This window comes from Leopardus geoffroyi, chromosome E2 (genome assembly GCF_018350155.1).
Source record: "Leopardus geoffroyi isolate Oge1 chromosome E2, O.geoffroyi_Oge1_pat1.0, whole genome shotgun sequence".
Lineage (NCBI taxonomy): Eukaryota > Metazoa > Chordata > Mammalia > Carnivora > Felidae > Leopardus > Leopardus geoffroyi.
This window is the reverse complement of record NC_059335.1, coordinates 26,649,816-26,675,956: the sequence shown is the minus strand read 5'-3', so window position 1 is coordinate 26,675,956 and position 26,141 is coordinate 26,649,816. Positions and strand designations below refer to the sequence as shown.

Below are 26,141 nucleotides of genomic sequence, written 5' to 3'. Positions count from 1 at the left end.
TTATCATTAGGGCATTACTAAGAATTGAGGTTACTGTCTAGGAATTGATGGGTTTATGGAACTCTGATGTTATGAACATAAACATTTTGAAAAGTTAGAGAAGTGGTATGGAAGTACATCCATTTCTTTTTTCTTTTTTAGATTCTGTTCATAATGATAAAATTATTTCATACAGTGTTTCTTTTTTAAAGTAGGCTTTATTTCTTTAGGGCAGTTTTAGATTCAGTAGCAAAACTGAATAGAAGGTACAGAGATTTCCCATATTCACCCAGCCCCAGTGATATCCTTCCCCATTATCAACATCCACCACCAGAATGGTATATTTGTTACAATATGATCTACCTACATTGGCACATCATTATCACCCAAAGTCCATGGTTCAGTCTTGGTGTTCTGTATTAGGAGTTTTGACAGATGTATACTGAGTGCTGTGTATTCACCACTGTAGTGTACAGAAGAACAGTTTCTTTGCCCTAAAAATCTTCTCTGCTCCACCCACTCATTCATCCCCAAGCTGATCTTTTTACTGTCTCCATAGTTTTGCTTTTTCCAGAATGTTGTATAATTGGAATCATACAGCATGTAGCCTTTTCCGATTGGCTTCTTTCACTTGGTAGGATGCATTGAAGGTTCTTCCATGTCTTTTCATGGCTTGATAGCTCAGTTCTTTTTAGCACTAAATAATATTCATTGTCTGGTTGTACCACTTTATCCATTCACCTACCAGAGGACAACATCTTGGTTGATTGCAAATTTTGGCATTTATGAATAAAGCTGCTATAAACACCCTGTCAACTCCTTTGGGTAAATAGTAAGCCACAGGATTGCTGAATCTTATGGTAAGAGTATGTTTAGTTTTGTAAGAAACCTCCAAAGTGCCTTTTATAGTTGCATTTCCACCAGCAGTGAATGAGAGTTCCTGTTGCTCCACATGCCCACCAGCATTTGGCGGTGTTGGTGTTCTGCATTTTGGCTGTTCTCCTAGATGTGTAGTGGTATCATCTTGTTCTGATTTGCATTTCCCTGATGACCGGTGATGTGGAGCACCTTTTCATATGCCCATTTGCCATCTGTATATCTTTGGTTAGGTGTCTCTTAAGGTATTTGGCCCGTTTTTAGTTGGGGGTTGTTAGTTTTATTGTTGAGTTTCAAGAGTTCTTTGTGTATTTTGGGTAACAGTCCTTTATCAGATAAATCTTTTACAAATATTTTCTCATTCTCTTGACAGTGCCTTTTGCAGAGCAGAAATTTTTAATTTTAATCAAGTTCATGTGTTTGGTGTTGTTCTTGAAAAGTCTTTGCTAAACCCAAGGTCATCTAGATTTTCTCCCTTTCTAGGAGTTTACATTTAGGTCAGTGATCTATTTTGAGCAAATTTTTGTGAAGGGTGTGGGATCTGTGTCTAGATTCATATTTTGGTGTGTGGATATTGAATTGTTCTAGCATCATTTGTTGAAAAATCTATCTTTTCTCCATTGCCTTTGCTCCTTTGTCAAAGATCAGCACAGATCAGCACACTTATTTAAAGTGAATTTTTAATCTCAGTTGTGAATTCTCTTTGTGAATTCATTTAAGTAAATGCATTTACTTGTAGGGACACCAGGGATAAGTGAATTCTGGTTGCATACATATGCCATTCCTTCTCCTTGGAATCCTTCATGCTGTTTTACTTGATTTAGTCATTCCTTCAAGAAATACTTAAATTATCTAGTCTGGGCTTGGTACTGTCCTAGGTGCTGGAGACATGAGAGTGAACAAAACAAACAAGGTCTATTCTCATGCAGTTTCTCAGTGCAGAAGTTCTGAACCAAAAGTGAATGGTTCAGGGATCCTGGCAGTTCTCAAGGTCCTTTCAGGGTCAAAACTTTTTTTTCACAATAATGAGACATGAGAGTACAGTGGAGTTTCCCAGAGGGTACATGGCATGTGGCATCTTAACAGATTAAATGCAGAAGCAGATAATGAATATCCAATTGCATTTTATTGCATCAGACATTAAGAAGTGCAAAAATGTGAAACATAGACATTCTCCCTATGAAAATATTTTTCATAAACATTTAACGTGTAATGGATTTTTACATGTAATTTATAATGATATTAAAATAAAGAAATACTTAAATTTATTGGATTGAATTTCTAAATTTTTTTTTTTTCAACGTTTATTTATTTTTGGGACAGAGAGAGACAGAGCATGAACGGGGGAGGGGCAGAGAGAGAGGGAGACACAGAATCGGAAACAGGCTCCAGGCTCTGAGCCATCAACCCAGAGCCCGATGCGGGGCTCTAACTCACGGACCGCGAGATCGTGACCTGGCTGAAGTCGGACGCTTAACCGACTGCGCCACCCAGGCGCCCCTAGATTGAATTTCTAATATAGTAGAATAATATATTCTAATATAATAATATATTAGAAATATGTAAATATCATACGTATAAACCACATAGACGAAAAGCTCTTTTGGGGGCCTTAATAATTTTTAAAAAGTACTGAAAGTACTAAGTAATAATTTTTTAAAAGCAGTGAAGACTAAGTTTTTTTTTTTAAATGGGCAGGTAGGCTTAAAGGGCTTAGAAGTCACAGGGTCAGCTAACTGCTTTCGATTCTAAAGCAATTATTGGCAATATGTAAATGAAAGGGTGTGACTATGGTCCAGTAAAACTGCTTACAAAAACCGGCAACTGGCTTGCAGTTGTAGTTTGCCAACCTTTGATATACAGTGTTCCTGATACCAAAAACCTTGAGAATTACAGTTGTGAGTAAAAAGTTGGTGGTGTAGTTGGGAGGGAATAGAGGAGAGAATAGACAATAAGTAGTTAGAATTTCATTTTTTTCACACTGTTTTAAAGTTTATTTTGAGAGAGCACTTGTGTGCGTGTGGGCAGAGGAGGGGCAGAGAAAGGGAGAGAGAGAACCCCAAGTTGGCTCCATGCTTTCAGCATGGCTCCACCCCACAAACTGTCGAAATCAAGAGTCAGATGCTTAATTGACTGAGCCACCCAGGCACCCAGTAGTTGGAATTTCAAATGGAAATAGATACTGTGAAGACAATGAGAAGGGTCATTTGGCCTTTAGATAAATCGATCAGGAAAGGTGCCTTAAAGAGCTGACTTTAGTTAACTGGTTACTTGTTCAGGACTTGACTAGGTATCATCTCTTCTCCTTTTCCTCCACCTCCTGCCTCCTCCTTCTCCTCCAAGTTTAATTTATTTATTTTGAGAGAGAGCACACACAAGGGAGGAACAGAGAGAGGGGAGAGAGAGAATCCCAATCAGGCTCTGTCTGGACTGTCAGTGCAGAGCTCAATGTTGGGCTCAAATCAAGAGTTTGATGCTTAGCTGACGTGAGCCACCTGGGTGCCCCTCATCTCTCTTTTTTGATCTCCCCTTGGTAATTACGGATCCCTTTTGCATTGGGAGGCAAAAGAAAAGATAGTTGAATTAAGTATATATATTTTTATATTGAATGTTATTAGACTTAAAGATTAATTTTTCAAGTTGAATTATAAAATGTCTAAAGCATATTTGCTTTAAAAGGATTGAGGAAATTATACAGCCTAGCTTAGAAAATTGACCTAAGTTACATGACATTAAGCACGTTATTTCTTTATAATTCTTCTTTTCTGAAATTGAGAGTTGGTTAAATTTCTTCCAAGTTTAAAATTTTCTGGTTTGTTTGGTTGCCATTTGTCTCCCTCCCCCATCCCTTCTAAATCTTCCCTGATCAGATAAGCTCCAACTTCCATCATTTACTAATTAATTCTATGATCTGAAACCTTTAATTTGTAAATTTATTTTCTTATTCTTGAGGTAGGGGATAGATGCTTAATTTGGAAGTTCATTGAAATGGTTAAGTCACGGTTGTATGTAAACCTTTGAGGACAATACCTGGAACATACTAGGTGTTTAATAAATGTTTGGGGCAGCTGTTTGAAAGAAAATGGAGGAAAGTCTCTACTTTTCCTTATTTAGCTTGCTGACCCTGGGGCTCCACTGAGACTGGCAAGCTCCAGTGAGAGGCATGAAAATTAAAAATGAAAACTCCTGTAGAGGGGTTAAGGAAGTACAAGAGCAGTATAATCCAGATTTATGTATCCATTCCAACTTTAGGGAAGGGACATGGAAACAGCTACTCCTGCCATCAAAATCTCTGTTCCCTTGTTGAAAAATGCTTTACCATATCAAGACATAAGTACTTTTATTTATTTATTTATTTATTTATTTATTTATTTATTTAAAAAATTAATGTTTATTTTCTGAGAGAGACAGAGTGTGAGCAGGGGAGGAGCAGAGAGAGAAAGGGAGACACAGAATCTAAAGCAGGTTCCAGGTTCCCAGCTGTCAGCACAGAGCCCGATATGGGGCTCGAACTTACTGACTGTGAAATCATGACCTGAGCTGAATGAAGTCAGATGCTTAACTGACTGAGCCACCCAGGCACCCAAGACATAAGGTAATTTTAGCAAAATCAAATTCATGAATTAGAACTTAATGAGTTCTTTTGGAACGCAGTGCAAAACCAAAGATTGGAATTATGAGGGGAAAAAATATGTGATTGGAAGATAGATCCAGCAGAGAGAGTCAATATCAGAATTAGGTGCAGAAAAGAACCGAGTAGATGGAAAGGATTAAAGAATAATTAGAAGTCCACAAAGGTGAAAGATTTGAGCATTTGGATTGAAGACTCACCTAGCGTTTTGTTCAGCAAGTGCTGATGGCACATATTTAGATGTTTTGGTGATAATTTCTTTCAGAGACCAGAGCCACCTGTCGGGGGACATGTTACCTGCAAAGGAATAAGAAAAATGGCATAAATTTTTCATCTACATCATTATATGTCATAAGACTGTGAGCAGAATTTAAGAATTTTTATAGTTCTTAGGGGGAACGGGTGTGTGACAAGAATGGTAAACTTGTGCAGTTTCTGTAAGAGCTTCAGATTGCCAGGCCCTGAGGCGGTTTCTGCGAACTTTCTTGAGGTGTGGTGTTTATCAAAAAATGAACCATAATTAAGGATTCAGGGGGAAAAAAAGATAGGCATTTGCCTTTTTTTTTTTTTAAGTTTTTATTTTAATTCCAGTTAGTTAACATGCAGTGTTATATTTCAGATGTACAGGATAGTGATTCAAAACTTCCATGTGTCACCTGGTGCACATCACAAGCACAGTCCTTAATTCCCAAGGATGGGCATTTGTTTTGTGATGTAATTGTGAGAAATGAAACCAGAATTGTTGCAGTTAGGTTTAAATGATTGTTTTGACACAGTTTTGAAGTTTCATACAATCTTTACCTTGGCAGGTGGGAAAGGGGAAGTTTTACTATTAGCCTGTTAAAAGCGGGCTTCCCTTGTTTTGCAAGATGTTAGTACTTTCATTCTTGATGTTAATAAATTGTAGGTTTGATATAAAATGAAAATATGATAATTGCTAATAAAATAGAATTAGGATGTAGAACCAGGTGTCCGACAGAACTTTCTGCAGTGAAGACATGGTTGTACTGTGACCTCCCCCACGCTCCCTCTAAAAGAGGATGCAGAGACCTTGTTGAGAAAATGGAAACTCTCAGATTGAAACTTTCTTAACTTTCAACTTCCTGAACTAGACATCTTCTATCTTCTCTGTTCTTACCATGGAGAAAGTATTTCTTCTAACGAAGTCTAGTCACTCTGTCTTGAGTTTTGAATCCCTCATCACCAAAAACTTTATTGTTCCATTTCTTGGGATTATCCTCTTTTCTGGACTCATCATTCACTATATCAGCATTCACTATATTCTGGTCCCTCCCATTTCAAAACAAAGAAAAAAGAAAAACAAAACAAAAACAAAAACAAAACCCAAGCAGATAACTACCCTGGACCTTTCAGCTACTTCTTAACTTGCCTCTTTCTATAGCCATGCTTTTTAAATTTACACAGCATCCTGTTCAGTCTCTTTTGGTCTGATCTACACACTGACCTTATTTCCAAGGTTGCTTTTGCAGAGGTCACCAGTAACTTCCATATCGCCAATCCACGAACACCTGTTTGGTCTGATCATATTTGACCTCTCAGCAGATTCCACATGGTTGACTGTGCCATTATTTTTCCTACTTCTCACTGTAGATTTTTTATTGTTTATGTAATTGCACTTTGCCAAAGTTTATACTGTTTGCATTCTAATTTGTAATTCTAATGCCTATGGTTGATGGGCTTATTTCCATGTTTAAATGGAGTCATTAACTAACTTTAAACCTTTTAAAAGATCACCATTTCTAAATTGCTTATTTTGATTCATTGCTTATTTTAAATAAAGTAACAAAGGTTCATGGGTGCTATATTCCATGAGTTCTTGAATGTTTAAGCATGTGTGCTTATTACCTTTATTTTTTTTTCTGATTACAGAAATAGTACAAGCTCCCTATAAGTATATAATAAAGCATAATTTATTCTAATATTTGTACATGTATCAATAGATCTTCTTCTTAAGTCTGTACCTTCCCTTGACTTCTGAGTTACTGCCCTTTCCTCCTCAGTTGTTTTAGGCTTTTGCTACTCATGTTAGCCTCAGCCAGCAATTGGCCACACCTACGGTTAAAAATTTAGAGTCTCAGGCCCAGCCTTGGCATAATTCTGATTCTGAATCAGAACCTGCATTTTAATAAGATCCCTAGATGATTAGTGGGCACGATAAAGTTTGAGAACTGCTGCAGGCTAAGGGCCACTGCCTCTCTTTAAGGAACCCTTCAGTCTTTAAATCTTGGCATTTGTCTTGTTTTAGGCAGGCTCCTCATCTCTGAGACTTTAGATGACATTGTATGTTAATCCTCCTCATCTGCACCCTGAGCTCTTCTGTCAACTGCTTTTCTGCTTAAACATCTCACTCCCACTTTGCATGTCTTCTGTTACTGTATTTCAGTATCTAGCACAGTGCCTAATGGGTTCTGATTCAGTATGTGATGCTTTTTACTGGGGTGGAAGTCTCAAAATAGAGTGATTTCAGCAGTAAAAAGACAGATGTGTAAAAAGACAAATGTGTACTTTGCTTTACACATTTGAATTAGGGTTTGCACTTTCCTCTCCATTTATTGGGCTGTATCACCTTTGTTCAGACTTTCTGTTTTTCCAGCAGCCTTTTACCAGGTCTTTGTCCTGGGCTTTCCCCATTTCAAATCACCAGTCTTACTAGACATATAAATAACTCTTCTTTTGTAGCAACAGAGTTTTCAGAGTTACCTTCAGGAAAATAGAGCTTTTAGGAAAATACATACAATTTAAGTTCCTCTTATTACTTTGCTACAGTTTTGGAAATTAAAATAGGTTGTTTAATTTTTTTCTTAGCATCATTGTTTTATAACAGTGTTTGAATTTTTTTTAATTTTTGGCATTTTAAGCTGTTAAGTTTTTAAGGAGACTTGTGTTTAATTTTGTCAATATGTGAGAAGTAAATCTTAAAAAATGATTTTTGACATAACATTTTCTGCATATACCCTTTGCAATGTCAAAATATAGAAAGCACCTCTTTTTCAAAAAGGAGTTGTAATTATAAAGAAAGGAGGAAAACACTTAAATGTTTGAATGGAAGAGTTTTATTTAACTCATTGATTCCTAACAGAGCAAATACATAATCTGAACCTGTACTTTATTTTTACAGTGAGTATTATTATATTTATTATTAATTCTATCAGTTCTAGGAATAGTTTTTGGAGAAGTAAAAGAGGTATGGTGATATTTGCATCCTGTCTTTTTTACTAAATTAAGAATGCAAATTTTACTTATTTTGACAATTGTTTTCACTTCACCACTCCCAATCAGGCTAATCTTTTTTTTTTTTAATTTTTTTTTTTTTTTAACGTTTATTTATTTTTGAGACAGAGAGAGACAGAGCATGAACGGGGGAGGGGCAGAGAGAGAGGGAGACACAGAATCGGAAACAGGCTCCAGGCTCTGAGCCATCAGCCCAGAGCCCAGAGCCCGACGCGGGGCTCGAACTCACGGACCGCGAGATCGTGACCTGGCTGAAGTCGGACGCTTAACCGACTGCGCCACCCAGGCGCCCCCCAATCAGGCTAATCTTGATAAAGCGGTTTATTTATTGCCCCATCTGAAGAAAAAAATGCCAAAAATCACACATCCATATCACGACCCAGCCGGTACCTCCCATGTATGTTGTGTTTGAGACTTGCTTTACAATAATACACTAGTCGTTTTTCCCTGTGTGACTACATTTCTCCATTTTAAATGTTTCCTTTGAAAAAAGTAACTGTATTAGCTTCCTGTTACTGCTGTAACAACATTTCCACAAGTGTTAGGATGAAGACATAGTTGAGCATAGTTGAGGCATTATTTGCCTGCTGTAGTAACATTTTGTAAACTGCAAAAGGTTGTTATATATTATTAATTACTAAGCATGAGGTATGACTAATCAGAGAAATTGTTCATCAGCCCTTGATAAAAGGAAACTAAGGTTCCCGCATGAAATTGATAAAAAAATTTAAATCCAGGGGAGCCTGGGTAGCTCAGTCAGTAAAGTGCCCCACTTGGGCTCAGGTCATGATCTTGCAGTTCCTGAGTTTGAGCCCCACATGGATTGGGCTCTGCACTGATGATGCAGAGCCTGCTTGGGATTTTCTCTCTGCCCCTCCCCCACTTGTGTGCACACGTGTTTCTCTCTCTCTCTCTCTCTCTCTCTCTCTCTCTCTCTCTTTCTCTTTCTCTGAAATAAGTAAACTTAAAAAAAAGTTTACATCCATCTACTTTTTATAGTATGTTAATGTGACAAAGTAATGGTTAAATGCTCTGAAATTACTGAGATAGCATTAAAGGCTGATTATAAAATATTTCGATGTGGATTAAAATTTATTTAAACTTTATACCAAACTGGGCTTGAGATGTAGGCTTTAGAAAGTATAGGTAATACAGGGGATGAATCACTGGAATCTACTCCTGAAATCATTATTGCACCATATGCTAACTAACTTGGATGTAAATTAAAAATTAAAAACAAAAGAAAGTGTAGGTAATAGGTCACTCTTGCTAAATTTTGTAACTTTTTAACTTTGTATTCTGTGGGTTTGTCTTAGTGTAATGTAGTTTTTGTGAAATTTTCAGCTCTGTAAAACCAGTGTAAATATTCTACCTGGTCGAGCAATTCTATTAAGGTTTATTGTGCTAAAAATTAAATTGCAGTTGATCTTTGGCAGACATGGTTGATCACCTTTACAAAGTAAACGTATCTTTTGGAACCCACACTTTCTAGGTTTCTTGTTGATGAACTCAGGCGAGGCAAGAAACTTTGGGAGGTGTCAGGTGAATACTTACGTATTTTGGACTATGTACCATCTATGATATACATAAATACCCATCTCCCTTAGTCCAGACAAAAGCTATGTGAGGCTGGAAATACTGTCCCAGTTTTACAGCTGAGCAGGTGGTGAAGACTAGGTTTGAATCCCAAGTGTGTGTAGATGACTCCAGAATGCTTCCTCTTTTATTGTCCTGACTCACTTGTTGAGTGGTTTGTCTGTAGATTAATGGTTTTCAGATGGTGCTGTAAGGCTCTGTACAGATCCTTGGAAGTTTGGGAAAAAATGATTTTTTTTTTTTTTTTCTTGAGGAATCAGTCCTTCCCTTTGACTTGTTTTTATATTTGGGTTTGGAAAGAGTTGCTCTGCCTAAAACATTTGAAGCTCCCTTCCCTAGAAACCTGAGACCTATCTAGAATGAATATGTATCAGAAAATAAAAATGTAAGTAATAGTAATTTATATTTGTTAGCAAACAGACTGTATCTATTTTCAGTGATCTTTCTATTCCTAATGATGTTTTGTGTAGCTTAATGTTAAAATAAGTTTGAAGTGATCGAATGTACTATTAATAGGGTGGGGAAGTGATTAGAATTAAAATTTGATGTGGAAAGTGGGTAAGCTACAATTTACTGCACAGGGTTCTCTTCCCACTACCAGCTCCTGCCGTGTTTGAAGGCTGCCCTATAAGCATGATGTAATGACAGGTTAAACCCCTGAGTATACTACCTGACTCAGTGCAAATCTGAGGCCCAGGACTTTATTGGGGCACGGGTAATGCTTCTTTAAAAACAAAACAAGCTTCTCTGTTTAATGAGGCCATTTAAGATGCTTTTCCCAGAGTGGGAAGAGAATATAATCTCCGTTTGGAGGTTGAAGAAGGAATTTAATATGGTTATGTGTGTTTACTACTCTCACTGTAGTTTTTTCAAAGGGAGAGAGGGTGTTTTAAAGTATGGTGCCAACAGGGGTAGAAGTGAAGTGAGTTAGAAATTGAGGAAATATGGTAGTTGACATCTGGTAAATAGTTACTGAATGAAGAGAGGAGAGTGCTTTCATTCTATAAACACTTAAGTGTTCACGGTTAACCAGCCACCGTGGTGGCCATATATTTCCCAAATACTCTCTGTAGGTCTTAGTTTGAAATCATACCAAATTGTTAGTATCTGTTTTGTTCTACAAAAAGGCATGTTTCCGCCTAAATGTAAGCTGGTGGAAATATGCTGAGGTGTGCACATTGTCTTTGGGGGTCCAGGGCTGGGTCTGAGTTGCACAGCGCAGTGCCCTAGAGCAGTCCGGGAGAAGTCCTGAGCTGGGAGGGCGGAGCTTGTGGGCGTACCCACCGCGTCCGCCCCGCCCCACCAGCACCGCCCCACGCTAGCTGCGGCTGGGCGCTGCGAGCCTGAGGCCCGTTGGCACTGTGGACTGGAGCAGGCTTTCCCAGCAGTGGGCAGGCCCCAGCCCCGGGCTCCGCATGGATCTCCCCGCGGGCCGGACCCTGCATTGACTCCAGAGCTGGCTCCAAGAGCACGCTTGCTCCAGCCTCCTCGCATCCTAAGGCCCTGTCCTTCCCCGGAGCTGGTTAGCTAATGAATCCGGGGAAGACAAACTTCCAGGACCGACAGTTTAGGGCCCAGTAGAAGACGGCTCGGTGATGGCGCCCATTTTTGGAAACACAGGCGAATTTGAGCTCGCATGGAGGTGTGGTCGATTCCTGTTGGGACGGGAGAGGCTTCATTTCTCGGCTGCTGCGGTAGCCTGTGCTTCTGAAGAGTGAATGGAGTGTTACAGAGCAGGCCACTTACCTTCACTTCTTGAAAACTTGACATCGGACATGGTTAGGAACAGAAGGTGTCCAGGAGGAGCCTCTGTTACAAATCGTATTTGCTTCTGGGGGAAAGGCTGTGAGCTGCCTGGCTTCTCATGACCGGGAAGTCTACCTCACCTTTTCTGTACTCCTGGAGAGGCATCTTGCTCACATGTTTACCTGCAGCTGGGACAAGGAAAAGAAAAGGTATTGACATTAAGAGACTGACTGGGTTTGCTTAAACTATGAAATGGGAAAGTTGTTGTAAGCCAGTGGAATCTGGATCAGGGAGTGGCTGCAGCATAATTGAGCTGGAGTTTGCAGTGATGTTTCTTTTGATCTGCTGTACTTTTCTCTGTTTAAACCAAGCTTCAGGTTACGTCATCACTCCTGCAGGGTTGTCCAAAGTCCCTTTAGTCCTTGATTCCAACTGCAGGGCTGCTGTAGGGTCAGGATTCTTTTTGTTGGAATTGGGTTCTACCTTTGGAGTTTGGGGAGGTTTTAGCAGCTGCTGTCCTGTAATATCTCCATTCACGAGAAATACTGGCCTCACTTCACTTGTTTTCATGCTTTAGATATGGATTTAAATCCAGCTTTCTATGGTGTTTGGGAGAATAATAAAGATACATTGTAACATAAGCCTGAATGATTGATGGTTAGTGTATAGCTATTTTGCTAGGTCAAGAAATTAAGCAAATATTTTTCTTGCTTATATTTTCCTAGTTGTATTAATGTTGAATACAAATTGAGTTTATAGTCCCTTGATGTAATCAGCTGTTTTGGTTTAGGGATTTGAAAAGGCATTGGTAGATTAGACTGTTTTGTGCTCAGGGAACCACTTTCCAATTTTAATGTTGCTCACTTAAGTGAGCAGTATAAAATAGGACATGAAAACAAGCATACAGCATATATAGGGGGTGTTTTGGCAATGCTAAGCCCATTGTTTCACAAGTGATAGAAAATGCACACAGATCATCATATGCACAAAGAATCTTACACCTGGGTTATATACAGTGTTTCAGATGAGAACTGATTTCTGTTGTCCCTAAGTGCATGTGATAAGACACATTATGATGGAATTCTGCAGTTTTATAAACTCTTGAATTTTAGAATATTAACTTTAGTGACTGTGGGATTAATCTTTTTTTTTTTTTTTTTTTTTTTTTTTGCCACTTTGAGCCCTCCATTGAGGTGTCTATCCTTGAGTAATCTGGAACCCCAATTGCATTTATATGGTCACATTGGTAACCAGCATTGGTTTTTCAAAGTTTATTCTTTGCAACAGAATAATGATTATAATTGGGAAAACATTAAATTTCAGACAGTTTTCATTTTGTAGAAGTAAGGCTTATACAGTTACTAGGAATATACTCTTAGGATATCAGTAGACATCTTTTGTTACCCCTGAGATAAATAAGACCTGGTATCCCAGCAAAGGTAGATTCATGGGAAAGGTATTTGCTTTATCTTTCATTTAGTCTGACAAGTTAGTTATATTGTTGTCATTTCTTCAAGATGACATTTATCTCTTTTTTAAAAAAATTTTTAATGTTTATTTTTGAGTGACAGAGAGACAGAGAACTAGCAAAGGAAGGGCAAAGAGAGAGAGAGACAGAATCCAAAGCAGGCTCCAGGCTCTGGGCTGTCAGCACAGAGCCCAATGCAGGACTCGAACCCACAAACTATGAGATCATGGCCTGAGCCGAAGTTGGAAGCTCAACCGACTGAGCAACCCAGGCTCCCTGACGTTTATATCTTGAATAATTACTGCTGTGCTGATAAATGCTTCCACAACACTGGTAGGGTACAAGGAATTCTTAATTTCTTGACTATACTGTCCCCAATGTTGTGTCTCTCTCTGGTGCTTTTATCTTTATTTACCTTCTTTTTCTTTTTTGACTCTTCTTCCCCTTTGCATACTATATCTGATTTATATTGGGGAATGGAATTAGACTGGAAAGATGTACTTTCTCTAAGTATCAGACTTAGAACTTTTGAAGATGGCCCTCCATTTCTCTTCTCTTCCCCCCACTTTTTGAGGTGTGGGGCACTGATCAGTGGGAAACAAGGTTAATACCTAGCTGATGTTAACGTTCTAGGGGAAGACTTACTAGAGGAAGATGGATGATGGGATGGCAGCAGACCCCCTCCATTCCCCAAATCCATGTCTAAAGCAGGTAACTGTTTACCATTAGGCGGTGTTAACCAAAGCTAGTGCCCTGGTGACCCTTTGGATCACTTGTAGCTCCCTGTAGCTGCTGGTGGCTGACTCAGAATGGGAAAGAAATAGACTGAGCAGGGGAATTGAACACAGAGACAGAGGGAGGAGAAAGTCCAGTCAAAACTGATCTGATTGGGCTTAAGCTACTTAAATGGTGTTTCTTAGTTTATGGCCCAGTTTCTGTTTCAGCATTTATTCCATGTCGTCTAGTGCATCCAAGGAGATTTTTAATAGTTCTTAAAAAGGAATTCTGCGTGTGTTCTGGAACATTTTGATAAAGAGCTTTGTCTGGTACACAACTCCTGATAATCAAAATGTGTAATTAGTGTAATTTATGGTTTTTAAATCCGGTGTCTGTGTTCCTTTTATCCTTTTGCTCACAGTACGTTTTGCATGAAACTTAAGTATTTCTGGCATGTAAACATTATTTATGAAACAAATGGTAGTTGTAGTTATTTTTCTCCTGCCTCTTTTTATTTTTATTTATGGTTTTTGTTACAGAAATGAGCCGCCAGACTGCAACAGCATTACCCACTGGAACCTCAAAGTGTACGCCGTCCCAGAGGGTGCCTGCCCTGACTGGCACAACCGCATCCAATAATGACTTGGCGAGTCTTTTTGAGTGTCCGGTCTGCTTTGACTATGTGTTACCACCCATTCTTCAGTGTCAGAGTGGCCATCTTGTTTGTAGCAACTGTCGCCCAAAGCTCACATGTTGTCCAACCTGCCGGGGCCCGTTGGGATCCATTCGCAACTTGGCTATGGAGAAGGTGGCCAATTCCGTACTTTTCCCTTGTAAATATGCCTCTTCTGGATGTGAAATAACTCTGCCACACACAGAAAAAGCAGACCATGAAGAGCTCTGTGAGTTTAGGCCTTATTCGTGTCCATGCCCCGGTGCTTCCTGTAAATGGCAAGGCTCTTTGGATGCTGTAATGCCCCATCTGATGCATCAGCATAAGTCCATTACAACCCTGCAGGGAGAGGATATAGTTTTCCTTGCTACAGACATTAATCTTCCAGGTGCTGTTGACTGGGTGATGATGCAGTCCTGTTTTGGCTTTCACTTCATGTTAGTCCTGGAGAAACAGGAAAAGTACGACGGTCACCAGCAGTTCTTTGCAATTGTACAGCTGATAGGAACACGCAAGCAAGCTGAAAATTTTGCTTATCGACTTGAGCTAAATGGTCATAGGCGGCGATTGACTTGGGAAGCGACTCCGCGATCTATTCATGAGGGAATTGCAACAGCCATTATGAATAGCGACTGCCTAGTCTTTGACACCAGCATTGCACAGCTTTTTGCAGAAAATGGCAATTTAGGCATCAATGTAACTATTTCCATGTGTTGAAATGGCAATCAAACATTTTCTGGCCAGTGTTTAAAACCATTGCATTCAGTTTCACAGAGAATAAGGCACCCATCTGCCTGCCAACCTGAAACTTTTGGTAGGTGGAAGCTAGACACATGAAGGTAAATAAGAGGAAAGGCTGTTAAATACAGGAAACAGTTGCATGTAGTAACACTAATACATTTAAAAATAAGTCAACAGTAAACCACTGAAAAAAATATATATATACACCCAAGATGGGCATCTTTTGTATTAAGAAAGGAAGCATTGTAAAATAATTCTCAATTTGTGTTGTAGATTGAGTGTACTGTTGAAAAATACCGGGTTTTTGTTTGTGTGTGTGCCTGCAAGTTTGTGTGCGTGTGTGCGCGTGTGTGCGTGTGCGTGTGTGTGTGTGTGTGTGTTTTTCTTTAACCGACAAGCCATGTTGCGTGGTCTTGGGCCACTGCTTTTCCCTTTGTGAGTCAATACATAGTGCTGCTGTGTGTGTATATTTTTTTGTGTGTATTTGCTAATTTTTATTAATTCTAGTTTTTCATTAAATAAATTTGACTTTCTTTTCTGTAATTCAGGTTTTTCCTCACTTTATTTTGTACCTTTTTAAAGTTAGTGTCTTTTTGATATGCATAATTGTTTATGGTAAAGTTTATACATATGTGTTCAGTACCTATTTTCCTTTCCCTCACTAATCAGTTCATTAGAAATATTTTCAATTCAACTCTTTTGTGAAGATATGAATTCCAGAAAGGAAAGGTAACATCAGAATTATCAGGAGGTATTTAAAGCAGTTATAAGATGGTCTCTGTCTCTGTCTCTTTTTCTCCACTTGAGTCATATCTTTGAACTTATTCTTTAAAAGGTTAGGGAATACTGATTTTTTTTTTTTTTAAATTCTGAAAAAAATATCAGGCTTTTTTCTTCCAAATATCTTGGACAAATCACTTGTTTAAAATTTGTTCTTGTATTTATTGGTTTTGCAAAAGAAGGCATCATCTTAGACAGTATTTGTAATCAAAAGCAAATCATTTGTTTAAAAAAAGGCAGTTTGCAAAAAATGTTTTTGGTCTTTTATAATTCTCATTAAAAGAATACCTGGCAAATTAAAAACTCTTAACGTGTCTGCTTTAGCTCTAAGTTTGATTAAAATCCAAATAGTTTTCCCATTCAATTCTGTACTTCATAACTGAAAACAGTGTGCTGCATTTTGAAGTGTGATAGAATTATTCTAAGCAAAAGAATAAGTATATGGCCTCCGTTACACAGTCTTGTTTTTCTTCCCTCTTGCTTACGTTTGTATTCTCACAATTCTCTTAGGAGACTAATTGTAATTAGTTAAAATGCTGATCACTTTTTCCCCCTTAAGAAAAAGAAACACAATAAAGATGAGTTAGTATTTCATAGCAAAATGGTTATGAGCCTGGGCTCTACAGCTGACTTCCAAGGACCTACATGCCGTTCTAGTTCTACTGTACTTATCAGCCATGGGACCTTGGGCCCCAGTTTCCTAATGTGTATGATAGGGTTAATTATGGTAGCTACCCCAGAGGGCGAGATGTGATACCAGTAAGTTAACCTAGAACAGTGCTTTGCACACAATAAGTACCCAGCAAATGTTAGCTGCTGTTATTATGCCTTTAACCAGAACTGTATCTTTAACTTGCTAATTACCCTGAGGCACCTGACAGGATTCTGAAATTGCCTTCTGAATGGCCAAAGATCATTTTGTGTGGTTTTTACAGGTGCACTGAACTTAGAAAGTCAGTTAAAATTAATTTGGACTACCCCCTTATCCCACCACCAATTCTGGATACCAGAATTTACTTCTGGTAACCATTTCCAGGAAATGAGATTTGTGTAGTCTCTTCCCTGACATAAGCATTATTTTTTGAATTGGTTGTAACATCTGCTTGTATAGCCATTTTTGTGGTGAAAGGTCAACCACAAAGGTGTATCTTGGTCTATTCCTGTTAGCATGTTTTTAGAAAAGCAGTTTTCCCTCCTCATTTGATGTATTGAATATTTTGGTGGAAGTGTATCATTTTGTTTTTAAAATATTTTGAAGTGTTTCTCGGATTATGAAAGTAGTGTGTCCTCAGTGTAGGGTTTGGGGGTTAGAAAATGGCACATGCAAGAGAGAGATGTAGGCGTCCATTCAGAGATGACTGGAAACGTTTTTATTTTTCTAGTCCTTTGCGTATTTACGTGTGTTTTGATCATTTATAACCCCTTCGTGCCCTCACACATAACACAGCCAATGCATAATTTTAGACACCATTTTGGGAAATGTTTGTGAGGATTAATTATAATTTTATCCAGTTTCCTGATGTTAGATACTGCTTTGTCCAGTTTATCCATGTAAATCTTTTCTGGCTATTTATAAATAACCTGTGAACATTTCTATATGTTTCCTGATTCTATCCTTGGGATCCTTTTTTTTTAAGATCTTGTTACTTTTTTTATCATCACTTTCTGGAGAGGTTTCAATGGACACAGAGTAGCAGTGTGTAGGATTTTCTCTTTCATTGTAACCTCATGTTTTGCTATTTTATGCAAATTAAGATAGTAAATTTTGTCTACTATAGTAAACAAAATGTAATTTGACAGCTATAAGGTTGACATCTTAATCTTAACTATATTTTAAGTCATCTTCATATTCTTGGTCTAGAGGGATGATGAGATCTATAGCCATTTCTTGGTCCACTTGAGATTTTAATCATCTTTGTTATAATCAGTGTTCTTTCTCCTATTAATGCCCTGCCCTGTCATTTGGTGTCTTGGTGTTTTCTTTCAGGGAATTGTATAGGGTGGGATAGGTGATCTTCTTAAACTTTGTTCTTTTGCGTTTATACATACATGTATTTTTTAATGTTTATTTTTGGGAGAGACCGGGGGACAGAGGATCCCAAGTGGGCTCTGCACTGACAGTGAGTCCAATGTGGGGCTCGAACTCCATGAACCTGACATCATGACCTGAGCTGAAGTCTGACACTCAACCTACTGAGCCACCCAGGTGCTCCTCTTTTACGCTTACATTCTTAAACTTGAATTTGTTCTGTTGGGTTGAATCATGGGCCAGTTTTATATGTTGATTGTTGGAGAACAGTTTTTTGTTTTGCTGATTTTTATTATAATGATTAGTTTTTTAAGGCCCACATTTCTTTCTGCAAACTACATGTATGGGAGTGGCTATAGAAAAATCGTGTCCTCCTGCACTTAATTATGGGAAAGTTTACTTCATTTTAGTGGTTCCTAATTGGAAAATACGAAGTCAGCCTACTATACCCTCAGCACTTGATTACCCCACAACATGGATGGCATCTAGTCCAGTGAGCTCCTGGTGGCGTAGACATCACTAGGCACGGTGTCCAAAGATGGGTGTCCGAATCCTGTGCATTTCAAGCAGCCACTACCAGAGATGGCACTGGAAATGAAACCCATTTGCATCCCACTCTTACGAAGAGAATTTGTGCTATGAGCAGAAAGCAAGTCTTGACTGATGTCGAGGAAGAGAAGGAAAGAAGGAAATCTTTGTGTTTCACTCAGCACACACACATTTTTGCCCCCTCTTACACTAAAAAAATTCAGGTAGGTTTAGCAGCCTTTAAATACCACTCATATAACCAGGAGATCTTATTTGTGATCACAGATTTATAAACTGTTGTTAAATACTTTATGATCAGATGCCATTTTTCACTGTAATCTAAAGCACTAAAAACCTCTGCCCCTGATAATATGGTTAGTGGTCAGGTTCAAACAAAAGAGGCAGAATCAAGTAAAAAATGTGTATTCCTTAAGTAGACCATATAGAATTTGATTACCAAGACACCTAAAGCTTTATTTAGTTTTCGTACTTGAAGAGTTTTAAAAGCTCATACGTAAAAGGCATGCAGAGTACTGGTTAAATACATCCCAAGGCCTCTCTAGCCCTATTGAATTAGAATTTCTGAGTCAACATTTTCAATAAAAATCCCCAGCTGGTTGTGATAAAAAGGGTGTTTAGATAACACTTTAAACATAATGCTAGGAAAAAATACTCAACTTCATTAGTCATTAGGGAAATGCAAATCAAAACCAAGAGATGCTACCTCACACCATGGGGATGGCTGTTCTCAAGGTGGAAAAGTGGTGGCCAGGAGTGGAGAGACTGGGATCTGTGTGTATTGCTGGCAGGAACGGCAGATGGTGCAGCTACGGAGGAGAACAGTTTGGTGGCTCCTCACAGTTAAGCATGGACTCCTCCTAAGAACAGCAAGTCTACTGGGCATATACCCCAAAGAATTGGCCAGCAGGGGACATGGCTAGTCGTACACTCATTATTAGCAGAACTCTTCACAACAGCCAAGAGGTGGAAACAACCCAAAGTTTCAACAGATGAATGGGTAAGATGGGGCTCGTGCACACAGTGTCATGTTATTTGAAGAAATGAAACTCTGATGCATGTGGTCAGCATGGATGAACCCTGACACACTAAGTGAAGTAGGTCACATACAAAAGGTTACATAATTGGCAAATTCATGGAGAAAAGGGGGTGGCTGGAAGACGGGAGTCATGGTTCAGAGGGTAGAGTTTAGGATCATGAAAAAGCTCTGGATAGTGCTCGCTTCGCAGCACATATACTGAAAAAGCTCTGGATATAGATAGTGGTGATGGTTACACACCATTGTGAATATAATTTCCCTGAATTACACACTTAAAACTGGCTAAAATTGTATATTCATTTGTCACAATAAAAACAAGTGAATGAAATGAGAAACCAAAACCAATCCCAGAGAAACAAAGGTCATACTGTTGAATAATGTCCTACACACCTGGGTTTTTGCCATTGGCTCTTTAGAAAGGGGTGCGTGCTGAAGCAGGGGGCGCCGGGGATGCCCTACTGCTGCTCAGATGCATACAAAGATGCGTGTTCAGGACTCTTAAGGAAGAACATGGGTTAAGTCCCACTTTGTGTTCTTTTGCTACTTCTGGGTGTAATGAGTCAGAGCGATCTAGGTATGGATCAGCTCCCTCTGGTTGCTGACAATGAACATTGGATTTTCCTCCCCCGTAAAGATGGCTGAGAAGTGTGAAGTCCTCTAACAGTGAGAGGATAGTCCGTGAAATGTTTTTAAATGCCCTGATGCTTGCTCTCGCACCAGCCATAAAGAACCCTAGATCTGGATGTGGGATTCCAGAACACATTACTGGCAGGTATTTAGGTAATTTGCAGACCCCATGCTCTTCTGAGGCATTCCCCAGTATCTACATGTGTTCCAGCATTCTGTTAACACAGGACTGTGAATGTCAGCATTGTTTGAACCTTGCATTCTCCTCAGTCTTCACGGGAACACGGACTTCAGTACTATTGCTTGCATTTTACAGGTAAGGAAAAGCTAAGTAATTGGAAGAGCCCGACTTCCTTCTCCAGAGCCCGGATTAAGTCACAGGAGAAGGGACCATGGAAAGTACTGGATCTGGGAACTGGCACAGCAGACCGGGAACAGATGGGAAGTGACAAGAGTCAGGATACCAAGTTTGGGGACCCTCCCAGGGTGGACAGCTGCCTCTCTCTGGAAACCGGACTTCTTTTTAACATGATGTGTACTAACATGAGCCACCAGCCTGGTGTAAACGATCACTTTCTGACTGCCCCTTCCTTCAGCATTAGTGGCACCAGTACCAGGGTGTGTAGACCTCACCACAGCTTCACCTCATTGAATAGTTTCCACAAAGACTAATGGTGATATTTTCATCTTTGCCCAGTACCCCTTCTATGTTGTTTTTGGGATTTGATAATGTCTCCCGGTGACTCTGCTAAGGTCTATACCAATGGTTCCTGATGTTGACTGTGCATCAGAATCCCCTGCAGGGCTTCCCAAAGCAGATTTCTGGGCCTTCACCACCCAGAGTTTGATTCAGGTCTGCTGGTGGGCCTTGAGAATTTACATTGCTATCAAGTTCTCAGTACAGATGCTCCCGTTCAGGCATCACACCGAGAACTGATGCTCTGTACCTCTCCAAGGCCAGTAATGATTCCACTGAAGACAAGAATTCAATTTTTATCAATCCGTTTATTCAGTTAACATTTCTGTAATCAACACCAGCCATTTGAGTGAGGTTACTGTCGTGATCATGTTCAAAGATTAGGGACACTTAGCCTACCTCTACTGGTATGAACAAAAACCTTTTCTGTGCCCTTTGGCACTTCATAACTTGCAATTCTGAAAAGTCGGGATTTGGGCCTACAGTTTGCTATTTAAGAGACCAGGTCTGGTCTTGACAACAAAGCCACCATCAAAAGCTGCATTAAGAACTTCATCCAGGCAGCTTGCTGTAACAAAACTTAAATCCTGTCGTACATTGCCCGGGATTTCTTCAAGGTCTTTTTCGTTCCTCTGAGGAATAATGACTTGCTTCAATCCTGCTCTGTGTGCCGCCAGCACTTTGTCTTTAATCCCACCCACCTAGGAGGAGAGAAGAAAGTTACTCAGATTTCTGGACATCCTCTGGCTGTGAAAAGATCCCTGACCCAACTTTTTTTCACAGCTATTTTAAAACGTCTAAATCATCTTCCATTTTGTTACAGCATGAGCTAGGAAAGCCATTAAAAAGGTTAATAAACAGTAAATTGTTTTACATTTCGTGTTCAGTCCTTTTAATGGGGGAAAATTCTAAATTTTCAGTAATGAGCACCTTTTATGTCCATGATCCCTTTTTGCACTGTCAAGGTTAATATTTATATTCCATTCTGTAATCAAAATCTTATCTATAGGTTCATTCTGAAAAAGCATTACATTATCTTGACCACAAATACCATTCCTATAGAGCTTAGTTGGGTGCCAGGATCTCTCCTTCTGTACAGGTTTAAAGCCATAACCTTTGTGCCACTTGATGAAGAAAATCTATCCCAAATGATCTAGGCACTTAGGTGGTTTTAAAGTATGTCCACAATGGTCCCTTCATAAAAGGTGGAGTCTAATTCCCCTCCCCCTGAATGTAGGTCAGGTTGAGTGACTCATAAATGGAATGTGGGGGAAGTGATGCTGTATGACTTTCAAAGTTAACCCATAGAAAATGAGAGTTGCTGCTGCTGCTAGATCTCTCTTGGATCTCTTGCCCTGGAGGTAGCCAGCTGCCATGTTTGAGATCACCCAATAGCCCCCAGAGAAGCCCTAAGGTGAGGAACTGGGGCTTCCTGCCAACCAGGACCAATCTGCTAGTCATGTGAGTGAACCATGTTGGAAGCAGCAGATCCCCAGCCCCAGTCAACCTTAAGATGACTGTGACTGGGTTGCTGTCTTGACTGTATGATGGGATCCGGAAGCAGAAGAGCTCAGCTAAGCCTCTCCTGAATTCCTGACCCACAGAAACCGTAAGAATAACAAACACCATTGTTTTGGGTGGTGTGTTATACAGCAATAGACTCCAAATGCAGCTCTCAGTCATACCACCCAGAACACATAAGCCCTGGAGACAGCTCTCAGAGCCCTCCAACCACCTGCACTGACACTGGCTGCTCCAGGCCCTCCTGCACAGCTGTCCTCCTCTTTCTAGGCTCTTCGGTATGCTGCTGACGTACACCTTCCAAGTACCTTCTTCACAAAGAATCTAAGACAGACTCCTTGCATGTATGAAAATAACCATTTTACTTTCACATTTTATTGAAGGTGTATACGAGACTGGACTTCAAGTCATTTTCCATCAGAATTTTGAAGGGACCGTACATCTGGTGTCACTGAGGAGAATGAGAGAACTTTCTCCTTGGTTACCTGAAAGGCTTTGGGGACGACCTCTTTCTCCCAGCTGGTGTAGACCCTTTCAATCTGAAGATAACCTTCGATTCTAGGAAACGTTCAATTCCATTTTCTGTCTACTAGAATGCCTGATAGCTCAATGTTGGATCTGCCTGCTTTTTCTATTATTTTTTTCTGAACAGTTCTTTGACTAATTCTAAAACAGTTTTAAATCCAAGTTCTGTCTTATTCTCTGTTCTTGAATGGTCTTTGCCAGCGTTAGCAAGTCTTTCTCTTAAATGCTGCTACTTTTCTTCTGTCTCATGGGACAGGTTTAAAACTGGAGGCTTACTTAAACTTTCCCCGTGGGGCTGGGAAAGCCTGGACCTGGTTGAGTGCAAGTGGAAGAACCACTTATTCTGTGGAGATTTCTATGAGTCCCCTCATTTTGTTTCCCATTTCTTTCCTGCTCTCCTGGTCTGTGCTTTCTGGTTATGAGCCCTTGCTTTTCCCAGATTCCTGCTGGGAAGACTGTCTCTATCTCCAATTGTTTCATCAGCCAGGATACTTTCTTCCAGAAGTTGGCTGAACTCAGCTGCTGACTCCCCGCTCATTTCTGAGTGCTTGTATTGCCTTCACTCTGCTTAGTCTACCATCTTGAACTAGGAGGTTGAAGAGTTCATGGTCTGTAAAGTATTTACATTTCCTATTACTAGCACAGCTAGTATTAACCACCGTTACTGTCTCTTGGAATGCAGTTAATTCCTGGGTAAGGTAGAAGAAAAGGGATCAGACCTTCTTTTTGAGTAGACCTACTAATGTATCATAAGAATAGGGTTTAGAATATGGTTGAATTCCTGGTTGAATTTTAAAAACTGATATAAGTTTATTTTGAGAGAGTGTGAGAGAGGGTGCACGTAAGAAGGGGAGGGGCAGGGAAAGGGAGAGGGAGAATCCCAAGCAGGCTCGGAGCTGTCATTGCAGAACCTAATGTGGGGCTCAAGAGATCATGACCTAAGCTGAAATCAAATCAGATGCTTAACTGACTGAGCCACCCAGGTGCCCCAGTTTTGGTGATCTTAATTGGTGATTATGATCTACTTTCACCATTACCTCATAAAATAAAGGTGCTCTCAGAATAAAGAACAAGTTTCTTTTCTCATTGTGCTATGAACCTGCCCAAATTCTGTTATAGACTGGTACTGGTAATTAATGACTTAGAACCCTAAATGTTCACTCAAGTTCTCTGCATTTTATGTGTTTTTAGAAGTAGTTTAGGGTATGGCGGGGAGCCCCAAAGCTCCATATATATAAAGCTTTTTGAGAATTTAGCCATTAGGGCTAGTCTTTGTTATAGTTTCCATTTTATACTTATTTTTCTACAAATCTATCAACTACAGTAATCTAAATTATCTACAGGAGGTCTCACAGGAACTTAAAAGGTTGAAAAATTCGCTTAAAGTTTAAAAATAGCTGCTATCCTGTTTTACACAAAAGCTATCTAGTTAACAATTTGCTAACTACAACAGTCTCAATTCTTCACCTCAGTGGCTGACATCGCCGATGACCAGACTGATACTTTTTTTCCCCTCATGAGTCTTCTTTCTTAGAAGGGAAAATATGGGGAAAATTGTCAGTTTTTCTTTTATTTCATCAATATTGAAAAATAGGAGCTAGTTACAAAGTATAAAAACTTAGTGTTTTTTTAAACGAAGGTATTTTTAGGAAGAAGGCAAACTACTATGCATTTAAACTTAAACTTAAAAAAATTGAAAACCATATAAATCACTTTCTTAAGACTTACTGGAAGAACGAGACCCCGCAATGTGATTTCTCCAGTCATGGCTACATCCGAACGCACCAGCCGCCCACTAAAAAGTGAGGCGAGACAAGTTACTATGGTAACTCCAGCAGATGGTCCATCTTTTGTGACAGCACCAGCTGGGAAGTGCAGATGGATGTCTGTGTTGTCAAGAAGATCAAAACTTCCAGAAGCTTAAAAAAGGAAATAAGGATTTTAATGTAGAAAAATTAAACCTGTTTTTTTTCCCTCTTAAAAAATAAAAAAGATAAAAATGACTGTTGTGGTTAAATGAATCCCTCAAAATATTAATGGGCAGTATAATCAGAGTGGGGGTCTGGAAGAAGGATTTCATTCTACTCTGAGTGGAGCTGAAAACAAACCCTCGGAATTAGTTCCTAGTTTAGGCACTAGCCAGATAGTCCTAAAATGGGAACTAGAATTTTCTAAGGGCATTTAAGCAAAGGTTTATACTTTACTGGAGGTGTAACTGTTAATTTAAAGCTCATCTTAATCCTTGTCACAGAACTGTGAGATGCCTCCCGAATCACGATCCAACGGCTCTTCCTTGCTACGGCTGTACCTCTGCCGGGGCTAGGCCACTCACCATTGGTCAGATGGTATTTCTTTGCGTTGCTGCGGAGCCAGCTAATCGCGAGATGGGCAGACTCCTTCATGACATCTCCTAGCTGGCCAGTCAGAGTCAGCTGACCTTCACCATCCATTCGGCTTGCCTCCACGAACATGATTTCCCCACCTAAGGGGGTCCAGGCCAAACCTATTGCCACTCCTGGTTGACTCAACCGCTCAGACACCTTGAGAGAAAGGAGAAAAACGATCAGTTCAGTCAACAACAGCCATTACTTCCCAGCTGGCTAATCACGTTACCAGAGCCTACTTCTTCAGTTTAAACTGAACTCAAAGCTTCAACTCAAAGTACTTATTACTTCACATGATTTGAAGTCACCACTTAGGATGTGTGGCTTTTCCGCCAGAAGAAAAACTCAACTTCCTGTTTGGCATTTATCAGAAACAATTTTACCTTAGAATATGTTGAATAACTTTAAGAGCCACATCTAGTTCCTGCCCTAATTTTGAAGGAACAAACCCAACTGTTTTATCTATGAATATTTTTATTAGGCTACATATTTATAAATACTCCAGAACCTACCTTCATTTGTTTGAGAAACCAGAAGCCCTTTCTCAAATATACGTTTAAGAACCATTAGCTCCAGAAGACGAGTGTGAAGGTAGATATTAAAACCCTTAGATCTTACTTCTCTGCCACTTTCCTTTCTCTGTTACTGCTGCAGAAACACTATAAAATATTACTTCATGATGCCCCAGATCTTTTTGCATGCGCTTAGAGGCCTACTGTGTGCCCTCAACTGCCACTGTAAACTGAACGTGTCCACTTGCCCGAAACCACGAGCCAGGTGATGAAGCCAAACAGTTCACCCAAGTTATGAAAGCACATAAAACCTAACAGTACAGCTGAAACACAATCACCCTCTGAGCCTCCACATTTCTTATACTACAGAAGTTATCCGTATCAGGAACGGGGCACATGTCAACCCACTGCTAATGCAGATATGAAATTCTTCCACCAGAGGGAACATCCTCACTGAGAGCAGCAGGATCAATGATCTAAGTTTCTGGTTAAAGGGTTGGGTTGATGATTTTATTCCTTTTCCAAGGGGCTTAGATGGTGAAAATCTTGACTTTAGAATACTTCAAAATCATGTGAGGCATTCATGAAAGCTATTGGGCACTTATATTTAGTGGTAAGCCGTATAGCATTATTTTAAAAGTTTGTTTCATATTTACAAATTTAATTCTAATTAACTTCATATTTGATAAGTTACAGAGATTTGGAAGTCCGAACTATAGTATTAGTTGAGCCGATACTGTGTACTGGGTTTCACTTCTCTCCGCTTTGCATTTGTGTAAACCTGTTCTAGATTTACTTGAAG

At 39.5% G+C, this 26,141-nt stretch overlaps 2 protein-coding genes across 6 annotated transcripts in view; one reads left to right on the top strand and one right to left on the bottom strand.

Annotated features, from left to right (window-relative positions):
* SIAH1 (siah E3 ubiquitin protein ligase 1) overlaps nucleotides 1-15,762 on the top strand; it is a 31,483-nt gene extending 15,721 nt beyond the window's left edge. Inside the window, exons 2-3 of one of the 4 annotated variants that reach the window (XM_045442664.1) lie at nucleotides 13,182-13,259; nucleotides 13,805-15,222. In XM_045442664.1, coding sequence (XP_045298620.1) covers nucleotides 13,247-13,259; nucleotides 13,805-14,655 — 864 coding nt within the window. In that variant the 5' untranslated portion in view covers nucleotides 13,182-13,246 and the 3' untranslated portion in view covers nucleotides 14,656-15,222. Of the gene's footprint in view, nucleotides 1-9,230; nucleotides 9,281-10,646; nucleotides 11,290-13,181; nucleotides 13,260-13,804 lie in introns of those variants that run through there. The other 3 variants (XM_045442666.1, XM_045442663.1, XM_045442665.1) reach the window with 3 other exon arrangements.
* Nucleotides 15,763-20,685: 4,923 nt separating this feature from the next.
* The window catches only part of LONP2 (lon peptidase 2, peroxisomal), a 105,714-nt gene continuing 100,258 nt past the window's right edge, over nucleotides 20,686-26,141 (bottom strand). For both annotated transcript variants that reach the window (XM_045442662.1, XM_045442660.1), the window contains 3 exons: nucleotides 24,776-24,983; nucleotides 24,172-24,362; nucleotides 20,686-21,098 (listed from right to left, as the gene is read on the bottom strand). In XM_045442662.1, coding sequence (XP_045298618.1) covers nucleotides 20,877-21,098; nucleotides 24,172-24,362; nucleotides 24,776-24,983 — 621 coding nt within the window. In that variant the 3' untranslated portion in view covers nucleotides 20,686-20,876. The remainder of the gene's footprint in view (nucleotides 21,099-24,171; nucleotides 24,363-24,775; nucleotides 24,984-26,141) is intronic.